The following is an 18,233-nucleotide window of genomic DNA, read 5'->3' as shown; positions in this document are numbered from 1 at the left end:
GATATATGTTTTAGTTAGTTGAGTTATATTCGATTAATAAGAAATATTAAAATTTAAATTTTTGCTTACGAGTTATACTTATTTTGACATTTTAAATGATAAAATTACACCTTTTATTTCACTACTTCTAAATTGTATTTTTAATGTTGAAAGTGTTTAACATGTCTGTGTATTTAAAAATAAATTTAATACATATAACTTTAAATTTCATATCTGAGTCATTAATTTTGTCTATTTAACATTTGTGTAGCATATTTATTATATTGTATTATAAATTATATAGCAAGCTAATATGTACCGCATTTGTTGAATTTACAAAGATAAATAAAGATGGTTCTATTTAAAAATGTGAAATATTTATTTTGAACTTTTGTATAAGCATTGGAAAGAAATTAAGACAAGAAGGTTCAATAATGAAAACTTAAAATTTAATACTAATTATCTCCAAATTGTGTAGAACAAGATTTAAATACTAATATAAACTCGGTATAACTCACTTTATTCTCACCAAAACTTCATGAGTCCGAATAGTCCACTCTCGATTGTTGTACTAGACAAATAGACAAATACTAATACTTTAACCGTTATAATAAATATTATGTTTTTCTTTTTATACCTTGTGGATGGTGGAATTTAAACTTCTGAACTGTCTCTCCTTTTTTTTCTTTTTATTTTTTTACGGATTAAAATGAATAAGAAAATACAGTTAAATTTAAACTGATTTATCAGGTTGATTGGAGAGAGAGTCTGATCGAGTTGTCGGTTAGTAACAATTAAAAAAAATAAACTATTTTCATAGACATCTGAAGGTTTTTACCTCTTAACAGTACAATATAATGTAATACAATTCAATTTCATATCAATCTTTCATTAATTGATTTGATAGGATTTTGATTTCATTTAATCTGATATTTTTTACAAGCGTATCATTTAATCTTATTTTACCATTACAATGTTAAAAACATCAAATTTTCATCCTATATTACCTTCACAACCTTCTATTATATCCACAAATTCAATATTACATATCAAAAATTAATAACTAATAAATACTTAACTAAACAATAATATAATATAGACCAGTTTTCATATCAATCTTTCATTAGTTGATTTTATATGATTTGAGTTTCATTTAATCACCTTTCTACAAAATTCTCATTAATCTTATTTGATAGTGAAGACCATAAAAAACATCAGATTTTTATTATATATTCACAACCTTCAATTATTATATCCACAAATTCAATGTTCCATGTGGAAATGAATGACTTCAACATTAGATAAATACTTGACTATACCATCGTCTACAATATAATTCAATTTCATATCAATGTTTTGATTAAATATGATTTAGATTTTTATTTAATCATCTTTTTACAAAAGTATCGTTTAATCTTATTTTGTCATTATAGTATAAAAAACATCAATTTTTTCATGATTATACACGACCTTTAATTATATCCACAAACTCAATATTTCATGTGAAAATGAATTACTACACTATTAGATAAATACTTCACTATACAATAGTATAATACAATTCAATTTCATATAAATGTTTTAGTAATTGATTTGATATGAGAATTAGATTTCATTTGATCTTATCTTTTTTTTTTTTTTGTAAAAATATCATATAATCTTTTTTTACCATGACACCATAAACAACATCATGTTTTCGTCATATTCACAATTTTCTATTATATCTACAAATTCAATATGGATACATTTAACTTTCATCCCACCATTTTATAAAATTGTAAATTGTATTTTAGTTATTGTCGTAAATTTTTATATTGTATTGTAATTGATACTAAGATTTGATGTGGTTTATGCAATGTTACATAATTAAGGCAATACAAAAGTCAAAGGAATTTGTACCCTTCTAACTAGTCTTAGAAAACGTTGAAAATGTCAAAATTATCCTAAAACAACTTTTACCTTTACAAGCATGTTTTCACGAATTTTTGTTCCACAAAAGAGCGAGATTCAAGAAATTCCCACACAACTACATGGAAATCACAATTAATAGACTTTAAACATTGACCAACTTCACTAATCTATAAATAATAATGATGATGATTAGCCTCCTTAATATTTTTTAATATTTTAATGAACACATGTGGTTTAGGTAAAAAGTAGTTAATGTTAGAGATAATATGTAGGGAAACTCAAAGAAACACAAAATAACGAATCCGAACCCAACATAATGTTGTTTCTTTAAGACAATTTTGTTCCCTCTATGGTGCTCAAGGTTTCATGAACAATTGTCTTCCAGGATATGATAGATATATCAACCTATGAATACAGCACCTCACGCACATGACTCAACGAATTCACAGTATTTAAGTACTCGTACAGAGGGAGGAAGAGATAATTTTGAGGAATCAGTTTTTTGTTTTACAAAATGGAAAAAAAAAACCACAATTTATAGACTATTTGTGGCCATTCAAATAGTCACATCTGTTCGTATAAGGTTATGTCTTTTGATAAAGGACATATTATTTCATATAAAGTTGTATCCTTTACAAAAGACACGTCCTATCACGAAAAATTGTGTTTCTTTATTTATAAAAGATTAATTTTTTTAAAAAAATTTCAACATTTTAATTATACAATGGTTGACATTTGTTAGATATCAAAAGTCAAATCTGTAGTAATGTTAGTTCGGTAACAAACGTCTTATCATCTGAGCTACTATCAAATTGACGAACACAAAAATTAAACTCATATAACTGCAAAGGATGTTAGGAAAATAATTAATTATATAGTGTAAATTAAATATTTAGCTTGATCTGATACAAGTATTATTATAAAAAGAAAAGAAAACAAACATAATCCAACTGAAACTAAGATCACGTATGAAACACGAATAAATTTTTATTATCAGTAAATGACATTTAATTCATATCAAATGCATGAGCCAATTAGTTATTTAAAAACGCTAAATTTAATTACCAAAACGACCACCGGAGTTAAGTAAGATAGGGAAATTAGAAAGTAAAAAAAAAAAAAACATTCATTCCAAGGGTTTACTTGCAACCTCATTTGATTCTCTACAAACCTGCCCAGAGGAAATAGAGAGAGAAAGCAACTAACAATTATTCTCTAATGCCTCATGCCGAAATTGGGGACCTTATTTTATCTGGGTTACTCACATAGCATGTCGTTAGATAATGTTCAAATATTTTAAGGAGCAATTTTTAATTTATTATGAGCTCAAACAATGGATTCAATAAGTTATTGTCAATAACGTAACCACGAGTGTTGAATAGAAACATTAAACTAAAAGTCCATACAAAATGAGTACCTAGGAAAAAGAAGTCATATGTAGATAATGAAGATCCATAAGACTGAATTACCTGGGATGTCTATGCCCATAAGAGATCGCGAAGCTACCCATTAATAGTAATGGAACTCTGCGCAAAGTTTCCTCCCGAAATATGAGTTACCACTTCTTGAATATTACTATCGAAATTGAATTGTACATCCAAAATAGTCCTAAGAAGACATGATCCCAAGTGGATACTTGACATGTACCCCTCTTATGAATCCATCACAAGGAAAACGAAAACCAAGATTTGCTTTATTCTGTATCAAACTCGAGCTATGAGAAAATATAACATTTTTCACGGGTATCAATACCGTCACATGAATCGCAAATACATGAATATGATGTACCAAAAAATATGCGGTTCCTAATCGCACTATTTATCATGTTAATCGAACTATAAAGATATTCATAGCTATGATCTATTATAATTTTAAAATTTAAACTACCACTAAAAAATTATTATATTTGTTCAATATAATGAACTCTCCACACATTTCTACAATGATATAATATTGTTCATTTTGGTGGAGAATGCTATCTCTCACATTCCCCTGTCTAATCAATGTAAAACGTTAGCGTAGCACTACAACAATCTTTTTTTATCACAATTTATTTATTAATTGGAAAAAGAAAAAGAAAGAAAAAAAGAATGAAAACGACCCCTTTGCAATTTTTATTATATATTCTGAATTATTCTTCTTCATGTGTGAAAATTACGTTCATGTTTTTCTCAAAATTGTCTACAGATTTTCCAAGGTGCATCGAATGTAACCTAAAAACATAGTTTTAATTAATTTGTTTATTATTTATTATATTATATTTTATTTGTTTGTTATGGATCCAATTATTTGAATGGGAGATGCTAAATTTCTTGTTAGTTTCGTAACAACTAACAATGTAATTTAATTTAAACTACGGACTCGATTTCTTTCATCGCTTTTTTAAATACATATGTACAGTTTTTTTTTTTCTTTTGAAATGACATATATATGTCCAATTTCTGGATTATATATTTTGTGCCTCATGTACTTATTATTCACTCAAATAATATCTTGTATCTCAAAATAATTATACAATACAACATTGTAGGAGTGGTGTTCGAACTCATGATCTAAAATAGGTGTCTTAACCACTTGAGCTATGTTCGATTTGACCAAAAGAAAACATATTTGATAATTATGGAAAAATAAATAAAATATTTTTAAAGCTATTTTGAAGTTTTTTTTTTGTTTACTATTGTTATTATGCCTTTGATGTCATATTTTTTACAAAGTTTATAAATAAATAAATAAATCCCCCGAATTTTGTATAGATTCATGACTTATTATTTAAAACAAAAAAACCAAAAAAAAATATTTAAAAACAGAATTATTTCTAAAAAAATGAAAACATAAAATTAAATAGTGATGGCATTTACTCATTAAATCTTAGATATACAATTTTTCTTCTCGGTATTACAATAATGGTGGAAAAAAGTCTTCATTATCTAAGATAGTTTGATATATTATAAATATTTAAACACAATGTCAATGTCAACTAGAGAAGTCTTTTTAACTACAAAAACAAAATTTATTTAAAACTATTGAATTGTTTATGTGGCAAATGGGATTGACAGTATAAAAAGTCAAGATTTTTGTACTCTGAGAATAAAAGATATAAATTTGTATTTGTTTTGGATTTGAAATTTGTCCAAAAAGAGAGGCTGCTACATCTACATGAAATAAAACGATGATGGAATATATTTCTCTCTTTTTGGATACCAAATAAAAACTATGAAGATCGACCATTAATCTTCAAGACATAACTTACAGATTAATATATAACACATATGCACGGGTACGACAAAATTATGTTGTATAGTTTATTCGTAAAAAGAAAAAAAAAAGCTCAATGTGTATATAATTTTTACGATGGATAAAAATAGTTTTTTTTTTTCGTTTAATAGATGAAGATAGAGAATTTATTTTGATCATCATGAGTCTTCGTTAGTCTAAAGGGGCCAAGCAAAATCAAAAGGATTTTGGGGAAATGTATTCGAAGTCCATGATGGTTATCTGAATAATTTCTTATGTGTTTCATTGTCGATAGAGTTGGACAAGAATTTACCTTTTGCTATTTTTTAAAGTATATTGTTTAATATTTATCTCAAGTCTTTTATTTAAAAACCCAAATTAAAGTATAAAATAACAAACCAAGTAGTAGTTGATATTATTATTTTTTTTTGATAAATGATATTAATTATTATTAACATCATTAATCTTTCCAAAATATACCATTAAATAAAAGAAATGACCAGACCGAAGCACAAAATTGCAATAGTTAATTTGTAAATTAGTGATTGGCGCCGTTCAATTAATAAATATAATACTGGTATGTCAGATAAAATCTATTATAATTTAAAATAAAAGTAAGAAAAACAGGAGAAAATGCTATTACAATTATCACATAGGGAAAAGAAAATTACCCACTGCAAAATTTCTGAGTAATATTACAAAGTCTTCAATGTGAACACTTTTTGGTCGTTTTGTGGAATAAACAAGGAAAATTAAAGTTCGCCTACCCGTCCGCGCGTGCACCTCACTCTCTCTCTCTCTCTCTCTCTCAAAGTGGAGAATTTTCTAATTTTAATTATATTTTTTAAAATGGCCTCTCTAAACTTCTGCTATATATATATAGAGACCCACGCACTTTGATGGGCATATTTATTGTATAAGAACATAAGTTGTATAGCTCCTGAAAAATTGGCATTCAAAGGCAGAATGTTGAAGCAAATGGTGCATGCTTCCAAAACCAATCTTGAAGTTGAAAGGTACCATGTTCATCATTTTTTAGTCGCGACGGTTCCGAATAATTTTTCGTTTTAGTTTCTATTATCTTTAGAGTTTCAATGCACTTGTTTATACATTTATTCAAATTTTATATATTTTGGTTTTTGTTATGGTCATTTATTGTTGGTAACAAACTTAAAAAATTTGTGTGACATAAGACTTGTATTAAATATTAAAATATAAAAGTTTAGCAACAAACGGCAAAAACGAGTATTACGAATGTCTTTTTAAATTTAAACATATGAATTAAAGCTAATTTTGATTTGTTGTATTGTTTTGATTGATTTTAACGCAGTTTGAGGCCCGTGGAAGAGAGAGAAATCGGTGAGATAGCATACCATTTATTATTATTGTTATTATTATTTTTGGTGCTTGAAAAAAAAGATAGCACACAATTATTCAAATTATCAAATAATCTAATATATTTATCATATTTATAATCGTTACATGCATTAAAGAAAAAATTTCGAATTATTATCAATCTCGTTTTCAGTATATACTTTTTAAATGTGAGAAAAGGGGGAATTTTGAATTGCGACACTTTTTTCTTTTCTTTTCTTTTTTTTTTTCCTGAGAAAAATTTGGAATTGATGGATGAGATTGAGAAATGAGTGTGACGTTGACACGTGTAGGTCATTGCACAAAAGTCAGACGCAGCGTCAATATGGAAAAGCTGCAGAGTGGGTATCTGTTCCCTGAGGTACACATACGATAGATACGGTCCAAGTCTAACCCACACCACTTGTTGATTTTTCTTTCCCTTTGAAAATAACTCTTATAAATATATTTATTTTATCGATTTTTTTTAGTACATTATTGATTTAAGTTTAGTTCAACAAATTTTCAATACAAAATTTGGAGTTATTCAACTTATACACGTTGTATTAAAAAAATATATACATTTTTTAAATTAAAAAATTTGTTGACTCTAATTTTTCTTATTATTTTTTAAAATTAATGTAAGAAGACGAATATTCAAATTTAATTTATTTCTTTGGCAATTTTGTTGAAGTTTTGGAAGGATATAAATTAAAAACAAACATGAGATTTAATTCTTTTTCAAAATATTTATATAGTTTTGGAAAATATTTTTAAAAATAACAAAAATAAAAAACAAATATTACAAACACACATTTATTTTTAAATAAATATAAGCAAATAAAAATAACTTTATTATTATTATTGTTTTTTTGTGTCTTTTTTTGTAATGAAATTTAAAAAATACAATGTTTAATTTGAACCAGATATCCATGCGAGAATACGAACATTCTCAAAAGCATCCAGATGCAAAGATAATCAGACTTGGTATAGGCGACACTACAGAACCTGTACCAAACTGTATCGCATTCGCCATGACTAAAGTAATAATCTTTTAATTCTTAAATATATAATAATAATAATTTAGTTGCTTAATGGTATGACTCTCTATCTAACCAAACTAACCTTACTAATGTTAAGTTTTTATTGGCAATCTTTTTTATTTTCTTTAAATATAATTGGTGATGAAAATCAATATGTAGCACCTCAAACATTCTTAACAATGCTAGCACTCGATCTCACTTCATCATCATCTAATCCACATGTACAAAAACTCAGTTATCTTTAAACTACTAAACATATATCAACAAAAGATAAGTGTGATTTATGCTCATAATTTTAATATAAAATTTGGATATTTGAATGAGATTGGAGGTAGAGTAGAGATTGTGTACTAAAAAAGTACCAATAGAAGATTAAATTTATGGTAATCTACTGTCTCAAACTTTGAAGTTATTATATTATGGGAGGTTATGTATTCAAATTCTTTATTTTATTATGACCTATCAACTTAAGATTTTATATGAAAATATATGTAGCGTTTATGTTTAGTGTATAGATTTATAATTTGAAGTTGATAACTTCAAATTAAAGTCAAATCATATCATAATATAGAATATTCAAATCCAATTTTCAACTTTACAAAATAAATGAATAAAATAAATTGCATGTTGACTGCCAACATGCACATGATATTATGAATAAGGCGAATAAAAATTGGACGAACCCTTTTTTTTTCCATTTATATCCTTTCTTAGTTGGGTAAATTACACACGAAGGCCCTCTGTCGTATTCTTCTACGTCCTACCCACTAACCTTTTTGACTTTGACTTCTAAATTGTTAAAACGTTTTTGTCATAATATTTTCCAATTATATATTGAATTTTGTAAATTTGTAACATACTCATTGACTTTTCAATTATTAGGAACACAGTTTATTAACAAAATCAATAAAGCAAATAAGAATATGAGTATATACTATATAGTAACTCCAGAGGTTTTTTTTTTCTTTTCATTTTTTCTAATAATAACTTAGGAAAGATCTGTACAAAAAATAGATATAGTAAAAGACGTTTCACTACTTTCAATGCAGAAAGCAATTGATTTATCAACTGTTGAAGGCTACAGTGGGTATGGAGACGAGCAGGGCAACAAGGTAAATTTCACAATTTATTTTTAACATGATACGTAACAAATTGTTTTGTTTTTTGTTTTATTTTTTTTCAAACTTTTAAACTCCTCAAATTTTCTTTAGGCACTGAGAAAGAGAATTGCAGAAAAGTTTTACGAAAACATGGGCATAAAGGGAGAAGAAGTTTTTGTTTCCGATGGAGCTCAGTGTGACATCTCTCGCATTCAGGTATTTATTTATTCCTCAGTACAGAAAAAAGGATAAAAAATCAACTTATTTTAAACTTTCAAATATTTTTTTTAGTATCTATAAATTTAACATAAAGAAAACCAATAGATATATGTGTGAACAAGTGTTCGAAAGTCACACAAAATTAAATAAAATATTTTGTTTATAAAAAATATTTATGTTTTTTTTAGATGCTTCTGGGATCCAATGTGACGGTGGCTGTGCAGGACCCTTCTTTCCCCGTAAGTTCCACTGACTATTCTTTTAATTTGACCAATAAAAATATATTTAAACTTATGGTTCATACTTATTAAAGCACGTGCACGCATATGACTAACCTATGAATTTAAACAATAGTATTTTTCATGAATGACTTGTTGTCTGTATATTATTATTTTTAATGAGTTTATTTTGTATGTAACAATTTATTTTAAGTTGAATGAGTTATAAGTACTGCGTTAGATATATGGGTAGACTTTTTATTTTAATAAGAGACGTATCTATTTAATCAAATTAAAAGATGTACTAAAGTCAATTAATTTTTATTTGGAAAGATAAGAATGTTTTATTAAAAATTTATTTTTGGTGTTTGACTTTGAAAGTTTATTCTACCAAGTTCATATATTTTTAAATTATCTTTAAAAATTTTAAAATATTTGTTATAGACTCTTAGTATCTAAACTAAAAAAAACTATTTTTCTCTATAGACTTCTTAAAATATCTATTTTAGTTGCCTAACTTTATCTAGCTCAAATACACGTTATGTAACCACATTAATACATATATTCGAAACTAGGTTATAAGTAAGATAATTATTTATAAGTGAAAACGAGCATAATTTAACAATAATCAACATATATCTCTAATTAGGAGGTTGTGAGTTCGAATCCAACCACCACACATTGTACTAAAAAAAAATTTTAAGTGCATCAACAAAGATATTTAATTTTGGCTCAAAATAAGATTTAAACAAAGAAAAAAAACCAAATATATCAGTATATTATTTTATTGGTCTTTCTATTTTTATTTTTTTACAATTTGTATTTTTTCTTTGCAAAGGCATACATTGATTCAAGCGTGATCTTCGGACGGGCGGGGGAGCTGCAAGGGCAAAACGGTAAATACGAAAGAATCGTGTACATGAAGTGCGCTCCCGAGAACGATTTTTTTCCCGATTTATCAAACACTCCCAGAACCGATATCATCTTCTTCTGCTCTCCGAACAACCCTACCGGAACCGCCGCCTCCGCCTCCCAACTCCGTCGTCTCGTCGACTTCGCCACCGCCAATGGCTCCCTCATCGTCTACGACTCCTCCTATGCCGCTTACATCTCCGACGGCAGCCCTACCTCCATCTACCAAATTCCCGGAGCCAAACAGGCAATTTCCCCAAATTAAATTAATCTCTACGCCCTAATTTTTTTTTCTTCTCCTTTCCTTCAAATTGACGCTTGATCCTCCTCTATTCGCCTCCCGCAGGTCGCGATTGAAGTTTCATCCTTCTCCAAATTCGCCGGATTCACCGGCGTCCGTCTCGGCTGGACGGTGGTTCCGGAGGAGCTCTCCTATTCTAACGGATTTCCGATCATAAAAGATTACGATCGCATCGTCTGCACGTGCTTCAACGGCGCCTCCAACATCGTGCAGGCCGGCGGCCTAGCTTGCCTCTCTGCAGAAGGCTTCCAGGTAAATTAAATTATCGCAATGTGACGGTTGGCGCCGCCGTGTATGCGGCAGTTTCTTCTCCGATTTCTCTGATTTACGGTTGAAAATTCAGGCAGTGAGCAGAGTGGTGAACCACTACAAGGAGAACGCGAAGATTCTGGTGGAGGCGTTCCGAGGGCTGGGGATGGAGGTGTACGGGGGACAAAACGCACCGTATCTGTGGGTGCATTTTCCAGGATCGAGCTCTTGGGAGCTGTTTGCCGAGATTCTGGAGAAGACGCACATCGTGACGATTCCGGGGAGAGGATTCGGGCCCGCCGGCGAAGAGTACATAAGAGTCAGTTCCTTCGGCCACAGAGAAACCATTCTAGAAGCTTCCAATAGGCTTACCAGTCTTCACAAACATATCTTCAAATAGGTAACAGAATCAGATCATATTGAATGAGTTCCTCAAACCTTTCAAACTTTAATATGATTAATAATCTCTAAAGTATCTTTATGTATAATGAAATTAAATTAAATAAGTGAGAAATATTTCCTCTACAGAGAAAATATTCGTCACAATAATTACAAAATTATGTTGTTCTTAATTATCTTTTTTTTTTTTTGGTTGCATTGGAACTACACAAATTAACGGTGATGTAGAATTGCAATCATTGTTTAAGGGGAAAAAAAAAACTTACATGTTTTGTTGCATTACAATGCGCAGATTTAGATAAACTGGCGTGAAGGGCCAAGTTTCGAAAAATAAGAAATCTCCCTAACTTTGAAGAAAACTCAATAATATTCCTTCTATATTGAATGATTTGGGACAAAGGAAGCGTTTAACAAAATATTAGAAACATGAAATGGTTATTGTAAATAATATATAAAATGTTTTTATCATTATCAAAATACAAGATTGACGTACGGTCAATAATCTAACAAGAAATTTTATTATAACGATTCAATAGTTAACTTCCACTCATTTGATTGATTTATTTTTCTTATTTAATTAAAGAAAAAAAAAGTTTAAATCCAACTAGTATAAAGGACCATAATTAGGGTACAAAAGGATTTCCCAACCAACAGAAATGAAATATAAAGTATGAAAAGGATATGGGGAGATCTTGAAGTCGAAATGCACGAAAGGCAAGGCAACGATATAATCAACCATGAGTTTTGTTTGTCAAAGTGAGCATAGTTACCTATTGTACTAAAAAAAGACATTGAATTTTGCTTGGTCGCCAAGTCGGGATAGGTGTCTTAACCATTTGAGCTACTGAAATATGCAATATTAATTCATAACCAAATTTGGATTACTTATTTATTTGTAACGGTAACGAAACCTTGGGAAGGAGGCCTGGTTTGGCTTAGTTTTTGCTTGGTGACCAAGTGATTAAGCAGACGGAAGATTCCAATAACAGCCAAAAGCCCACGTTCAACTCGACGGCTTCGCCTCTGTAATTAAGAGCGCACGTCAAGTCTGAATACGTCCACCAACAAACTACGATATTCGTCTGTCTTTTTCTTCTTTTTCTTGCTCTCCAAGCGGTTCCAAATCCCCCCCCCCCCCCCCCCCCCCCCCCCCCCCAATAAATCGTCCTTCCATCACTAATATCTCATCTTATTCTTCCCAACAAAATCAATTAAGTCCCCTCTCTCTCTCTCTCTCTCTTGTACTGATCTGCAACAGCTTCGTCGACGCCATGGATTACTCTCTTGCTGAAGCATACGTAATGAGGAAAACGCACAAGGACAAATTGAAGAAGATGGAGAAGGAAGAACGCGAGAAGGCCAGGAACACCCATTCCGGCCCTACTACTTATGAACTCAACCACTCCAATAATCGTCGATCCTCCTGGTTGTTAAGCAAATTGAAAATTCATCCAACTAATGCTAAAACCTCCGGTATACAAATCGAGGCGCGATCTGAATGCTGAATCCATAGCATTATTGATTGCTCGATTTGTTCGATTCCTTTTCTTGTTTTCGAATCTCTCTGCTCTGCAACTCCGCCGTGTTACGTTCTTCTCTTCTGTCAGTTTCTATTGCGTTATTTGTTCATTTGTAATTGTATACTTAAATTGGACCAATCCAATCGTTGCGTTCATGTATAATTAATGCTCTCCATCTCGATGATACTTGTTTGTATGTATGTGGATAATTAAGTTGTTACTGTAGAATGAAACAACTGATTCAAATTTGATCACGCTCCCAATAGTGTGTGAATATTTCTTACCATTTCTATTACTGGATGATCTGATCTCATATTTATGATAGATAAATTTATCTCCCTCCCTCTCAAAATCTTCAGGAAAGGTAAAATACACTCTGTTCCTTAACTTTGTGAGATTGGCTCTTTAGAGAGACATTTTTGGTCGTTCTTAAAATTTGGAAAAGTTGTTCTACTGAGTCCGCATAGTCTCGTTTCAGCGTACTACAATTATTAATTTGTTGATCTCACCAGATATGTTAACTTAATAATGTTTTGATGAGAATTTTTGTTTTAAGAAAATACTTGCTCTTTTTCAATACTATTTTAAAATATTTAGTGGCAGTAAGAAAAAGGTCGTCCTCCTGGATAAGAATACATATTGTTTATGCAAAGATGTGCACAACAGTGTGTTCCTGACTGTAGCTCGAACTCGGCCTCCGTACCGACCTGAACCTTTGGGGCGGACCTGCACAAAAAGGTGAGCACTCCGACGATCAAGTCAGTATAGGTCGGATTCCAAGTTTAGTTCCAAGCCCGAAATCATCGTACCTGATCGGGGAGTGAGGTCCTCTACTTATGGGTGATGGTCCCGCTAATCTCGCGACGGTTACACTCAGTAATCTCGGGACCATCGGTTACACCCGGTGATCTCGGGACTGACGGTTACGCCCGATAATCACGCCGCGGACAGTTGCTCACATCGGCCTCTACCGAGCTCCCCGGTAGGTCAGACCTGGGCCAGGTTCACCTCGGCCCTCATGCTTAAGCTTTCGTCGGCGTTGGTGGCAGCCATCTCGGCTATCCGAGCTGGGCATGACTCGTGGGCCATCTTGGAGTACCAATAGAGGTCTTCCACGTGTCCAGGGTATTTTCATCCCCAAACATTGGCCCCCTCTCTGTCTGGTCCGATCTCGACCTGGCAGAGAAGTTCATTCGACTTGCTTTGGACACGTGGCGACTTCTTATTCGTGGGAAAATACAACCGTCGCGGAAGATTTATCGTCAGAATATTCAAATATTCCGACGCTTCGGATCTCAGAGAAGATCCTAGCCGCTCGTTGATTACACGTGTACGGTGGGGAAATTCCTCCGACGGGCTATAAATGCCCCCAATCCTTCAGTTCATACCTTACGTTCCTTGAATTCTTAGAGTTCGATCTGAAGGCAGCTCGAACCCTTGGTAGGTCGGTCTCTCCCCTCTTTCTTTCGAACGTAATTGCCATGTCGTCCTCTATTAGTAGCAACCTAGGATCCGAGTTAGCTCGTAGGTTAGAGTCCGAGCTCGAGGAGATAGAAAACTTTAGAATCTCCGATGACGGGGAGGATAGTGACGCCTCCACTTCAGGTCAGGGCTTGGAATACCCTTCAAGGATACCTGAGCACTACCTCGGATCCCTTCGTAGGGGGTTCGCTATCCCTGAGAACATCCTCCTCAGGCTTCCGGAGGAGGGGGAGAGAGCTGACAATCCTCCAGAGGGATGGGTCACTCTCTACTTCAAAATGTTTGAGTACGGCCTCAGACTTCCCTTTCACCCTTTTGTCCAAGAATTTCTTTTCCGGACTGGGTTGGCTCCGGCTCAAGTGGCCCCCAATGGGTGGGGTGTCATTTTCGCTTTGGCCATCCTCTTTTGGCTACGAGCTCGGGATAGTTAGGAGGCCAAGCTGTTGGACGTAGACCAGCTCCTCGCGTGCTTCGAGGCGAAGAGGATAGCTAAGAAGCCTGGTCGGTTCTATATGTGCCCAAGGAAAGGCGCAGGCGGCATAGTTAAGGGGCCGACCTCCATCAAGGGATGGGTGAGGAAGTGGTTCTACGCTTCCGGGGAATGGCTCGCGAAGGACGAGTCAGGTCGTTCCTTCTTTGACGTCCCCACTAGGTTTGGGAACCTAGGTACGGAATAGTTCTTACTTTTCGTAATTTTCTTCTGTCATTCAGGTCTAACTCGGATTTTGTCTTCGTGCAGTTTCAATCCGACCAGTCCCTGAGCTTACGCAAGCCTCCTTCGATACGCTGAAATACTACAAGGAGCGCTTTCCGAGGGGTAGGAAGGTCGGAACCCTAGTGACTGACGAACTGCTGCTTGAGTCCGGACTGCTAGATTACAACCCTGCAGTTCGTCCCATTGAATCCTCAAGGCCGAACTCCGAACTTGGTATGCCGAGCTTGCCTCCCCCCTTTTTCCTCTAACCTTGTGTTGACCCTTATCTTTATTTCGCAGCCATGGTTTGCAGATTTGCAAGCGGTGTGAAGCGCAAGTCTAAGGGCCGAGCCCATGCTCTTGAGGCTGCCCAGAGTTCGAAACCTGCCACCCCTGCCGTGGTAGGGCCTGCCTCGGAAGATCCAGCCCCGGTGATCGAGCTGGAGTCTTCTGGGGGTCCCTCGAGGGAGAAGCGCCCCAGGGATCAGACCGAGGCGGTGGACGCCCCGCCTTTGGACGAGGAGGCGAGGGAGGAAGCCCCTCCGAAGCGAAGAAGGAAGAAAAAGAAGGCGATCTCCCCCTCGGAGGTCGGAGCTTGCAGAGTCTTGCCTGCAAGTTTTGCAGATCGGGTGGACGATCCTGCGGCCAGGATGGGCGGGACGTCCGACGTGACGGCGCGGTTCAGAATTGAGCCGTAAAGTTCCGGGGTGAGGGACCAGGTGTCTCGCATCTCAGCTGCAAGTTTGGACCGCTGCCTGAGGAGGGCGTCCAAATTTGTGAGCGCCCCTGGGTCCGTTCTGCAGAGGAACATCGACTACGCCGCCGAGGTCAGACTAGTGCCCCATTTTTGCTTGATTTCGCCCAACAGGTAGTTCGATCTAACTTTTCCCTTGTACCATTTCGCAGGCGTTCGTTGCTTCCATCCAATCGGCTCTGGCTGTCAAGGCCGAGCTGGACGGGAGGGAAGTTCTGGCAGCGAGGGAGAAAGAGGAGTTCCTCGCTGCCTTGGAGGCTGCTTCTTCCACCATGAAGGATGAGCTGCTGAAGGCTCATTCTGAGGTGGAGACTTTGAAAGCCGAGGTGGAGTCTCAGGCCGAGCTGCTGAGGAAGGAAGAGGACAGGCGCAAGGCCCAACTCCGAGCTGCCCACGCTATTACCAGGGGCCTGGAGAGGGAGAAGTTCCAGCTCCTGAAGGAAAAAGGACGACATGCTCCAGGCGCTCGAAGCGAAAGATAAGGAGCTGGAGCATGCGACTGCCGAGCTGGAGACGACGAAGGAGCGCCTCAACAATGGAGTCCTACTGGAGGAAGCGTTTAGGCAACATCCTGACTTCGATGGATTTGCCAAAGATTTTTCCGACGCGGGCTTCAAGTTCCTCATGAAGGGCATTGCTTCCGACATGCCCGACCTTCAGATCGATCTCAGGGGTCTGAAAAGGAGGTATGCCGAGAAGTGGGCGTCTGGTCCTGGCGGCACCCCTGGCCCCCAAGCATTGGTGGATCAGTACGTCAGGGATCTGGACTCTGACTACTCCGATCCCGAAGAGGACCAGGTCGGCTCTCCTCAGGAGGGCGCTCCCCCAGCAGGCTCTTAGGCGACCCCCCTTTTCTTCTTCCTTTTTTTGTAAGTGTCAGGGCAGAGCTGCAAGGTCTATAAGCCTTGGCTCCGCTCTTCATTCAATAAAGAGACTCCCATTGGCTTCCACTTTGTTGTTGGCAACCGCTTTTCTTTGCTTCTCCTTTGAACTGCAGCTAACGTCACCTCGCACCTCCTACTTTTGAAGTCGCGCCTTTAATTAACATAATTTGAAAGTTTGAGTTTGAATCTCTTAATGTTCAATACATTGCACCAACTCTGGATTTTTAACATTTCACCCTTAATTGAAAAAAGGTAAAAAGGCTAAAATCCTAAGTCCGTAGCTATTCTTCATATCGTTCCTCGTACCCCCAAGTTCGGAGGCTCGATCATTTTGAACTTTCCACATCGCCCCCTTTGCCTTGAAGGTTTGAATTTTAAGTTCGTCAGTGGTTTTGACATCGCACCTCGTACCCTTAGGCTTCGAAGGATTGAATTTGAACCAACTGCTGGAATGCGATCGCGTGGGAGTCCGTGTCCCCCATTTAATATCTTGTCGAACTCGGAAGCATGAAATTAAATCATCACATTTATTCCGATCATACTTCCTTTGGAACAGCCTTTACAGGTGCATTGAAAATTCTTTTGTCATTTCAAGGATAATAACGCTTCAGGTGCTCCGCGTTCCACGGGTGCGCGAGGACGTCTCCTTTCAGATCGGCCAATATGTACGTCCCAGGTCGGACTATGCCTTTGATCTCAAACGGGCCCTCCCAGGCCGGGTCAAGGGCACCCACATGCGTTTGGACCCTCCTTAAGACCAGATATCCGACCTGAAAGGCCCGAGGTCGGACGCGGGCATTGTAATGTCTGGCCATTCTGCCCTGATATTCCGCCAGGCGTAGCTGGGCCATTGCTCTTCTTTCTTCCAACAAGTCGAGGTTGAGGAGCAGCCCATCCTCATTCGTCGTAGGCTCATAATGCTCTACTCTGTCAGATGGCATGCCGATCTCAACCGGGACTACAGCTTCGGAGCCGAAGGCCAGGGAGAACGGGGTCTCACCCGTCGACTCTCGTTGGGTGGTCCGGTACGACCATAGAACCTCTGGTAGCTCCTCGGCCCACCTACTTTTCTTGGAGTCCAGTCTAAGTTTGATGCCTCGCTTGATGATCTTGTTGACCGCTTCCACCTGCCCATTTGCTTGCGGATGTGCGGGGGACGAGCTGAGATGACTTATGCCAAGTTTGCTGCAAAAGTCTTTGAACTTGGCGTTGTCAAACTGCTTCCCATTATCTGTCACTATGGCCTGCGGTATACCAAAGCGACATATGATATTCGTCCATACGAAGGACGTGACCCTGGACTCCGTTATGTGGGAGAGCGCCTCGGCCTCGGCCCACTTGGTGAAGTAATCCACCGCAACCACAGCGAACTTGGTCTGGGCCCTTGCCCAAGGGGAAAGGACCAATGATATCTACCCCCCACTGTGCGAATGGCCAGGGGCCGAGATGGGGGTGAGCAGCTCGGGAGGTTGGTGGATTATGGTTCCGTAGCGTTGGCAATTGTCGCAAGCTCTAACGAACTTCTTGGCGTCCTGGCTGAGGGTCGGCCAATAATATCCTTGTCGGATCACCTTGGCTGACAGCGACCGGGCGCCCGATTGATTGCCGCACACCCCTTCGTGGATCTCTCTGAGGACGTACAGGCCCTCTTCAGGGGTTAGGCATCTCAATAGAGGCAGGGAAAAGCCACGTCGGTACAATGCCCCATCTTGAACCACGAACCGAGCTGCCCGCCTTGCCAACTTTCTGCGATCATTGGGGTCTTGTGGTGAGTTACCTCTAATGAAGTCCGTGATCGGGTCCATCCATGAGGATTCTGGAGCGCCGATCTCCATCAGATCTGGCTCTAAGATCGAGGGATTATCTAGGATCTCGACGGGGACCGACCTGGCGAGGTCGGTCTCGTACGCCGATGCTAACTTGGCCAAGGCGTCAGCATTATAATTTTCTGCTCGCGGAATCCGGCCTACCTCGTAAGTTC

General features: G+C 36.5%; 1 protein-coding gene and 1 long non-coding RNA gene across 3 annotated transcripts; both read left to right on the top strand.

The window, feature by feature from the left end:
* Positions 1-6,041: 6,041 nt before the first annotated feature.
* Positions 6,042-11,197, top strand: LOC111020164 (putative LL-diaminopimelate aminotransferase, chloroplastic). 2 transcript variants are annotated; one of them, XM_022296735.2, is made up of 10 exons: positions 6,042-6,140; positions 6,455-6,483; positions 6,792-6,859; positions 7,404-7,520; positions 8,570-8,632; positions 8,732-8,836; positions 9,028-9,078; positions 9,896-10,216; positions 10,316-10,522; positions 10,614-11,197. In XM_022296735.2, the coding sequence occupies exons 1-10, from the start codon at positions 6,091-6,093 to the stop codon at positions 10,917-10,919; spliced, it is 1,317 nt and encodes a 438-aa protein (XP_022152427.1). In that variant the 5' UTR covers positions 6,042-6,090; the 3' UTR covers positions 10,920-11,197. The 2 variants fall into 2 exon arrangements, with proteins under 2 accessions (XP_022152427.1, XP_022152428.1); XM_022296736.2 differs by lacking the exon at positions 7,404-7,520.
* A 1,226-nt stretch (positions 11,198-12,423) lies between these two features.
* LOC148212112 (uncharacterized) lies at positions 12,424-16,303 on the top strand. Its single transcript, XR_015790529.1, has 3 exons — positions 12,424-14,848; positions 14,915-15,441; positions 15,521-16,303. It is a non-coding gene; the product is annotated as an uncharacterized LOC148212112 (long non-coding RNA).
* Positions 16,304-18,233: the final 1,930 nt, after the last annotated feature.

Source organism: Momordica charantia (assembly GCF_013281855.1).
Source record: "Momordica charantia cultivar OHB3-1 chromosome 4 unlocalized genomic scaffold, Mcharantia_2.0 BLBB01000004.1, whole genome shotgun sequence".
Lineage (NCBI taxonomy): Eukaryota > Viridiplantae > Streptophyta > Magnoliopsida > Cucurbitales > Cucurbitaceae > Momordica > Momordica charantia.
The sequence above is the reverse complement of the archived record's forward strand: the minus strand, read 5'-3'. Positions and strand labels throughout refer to the sequence as shown.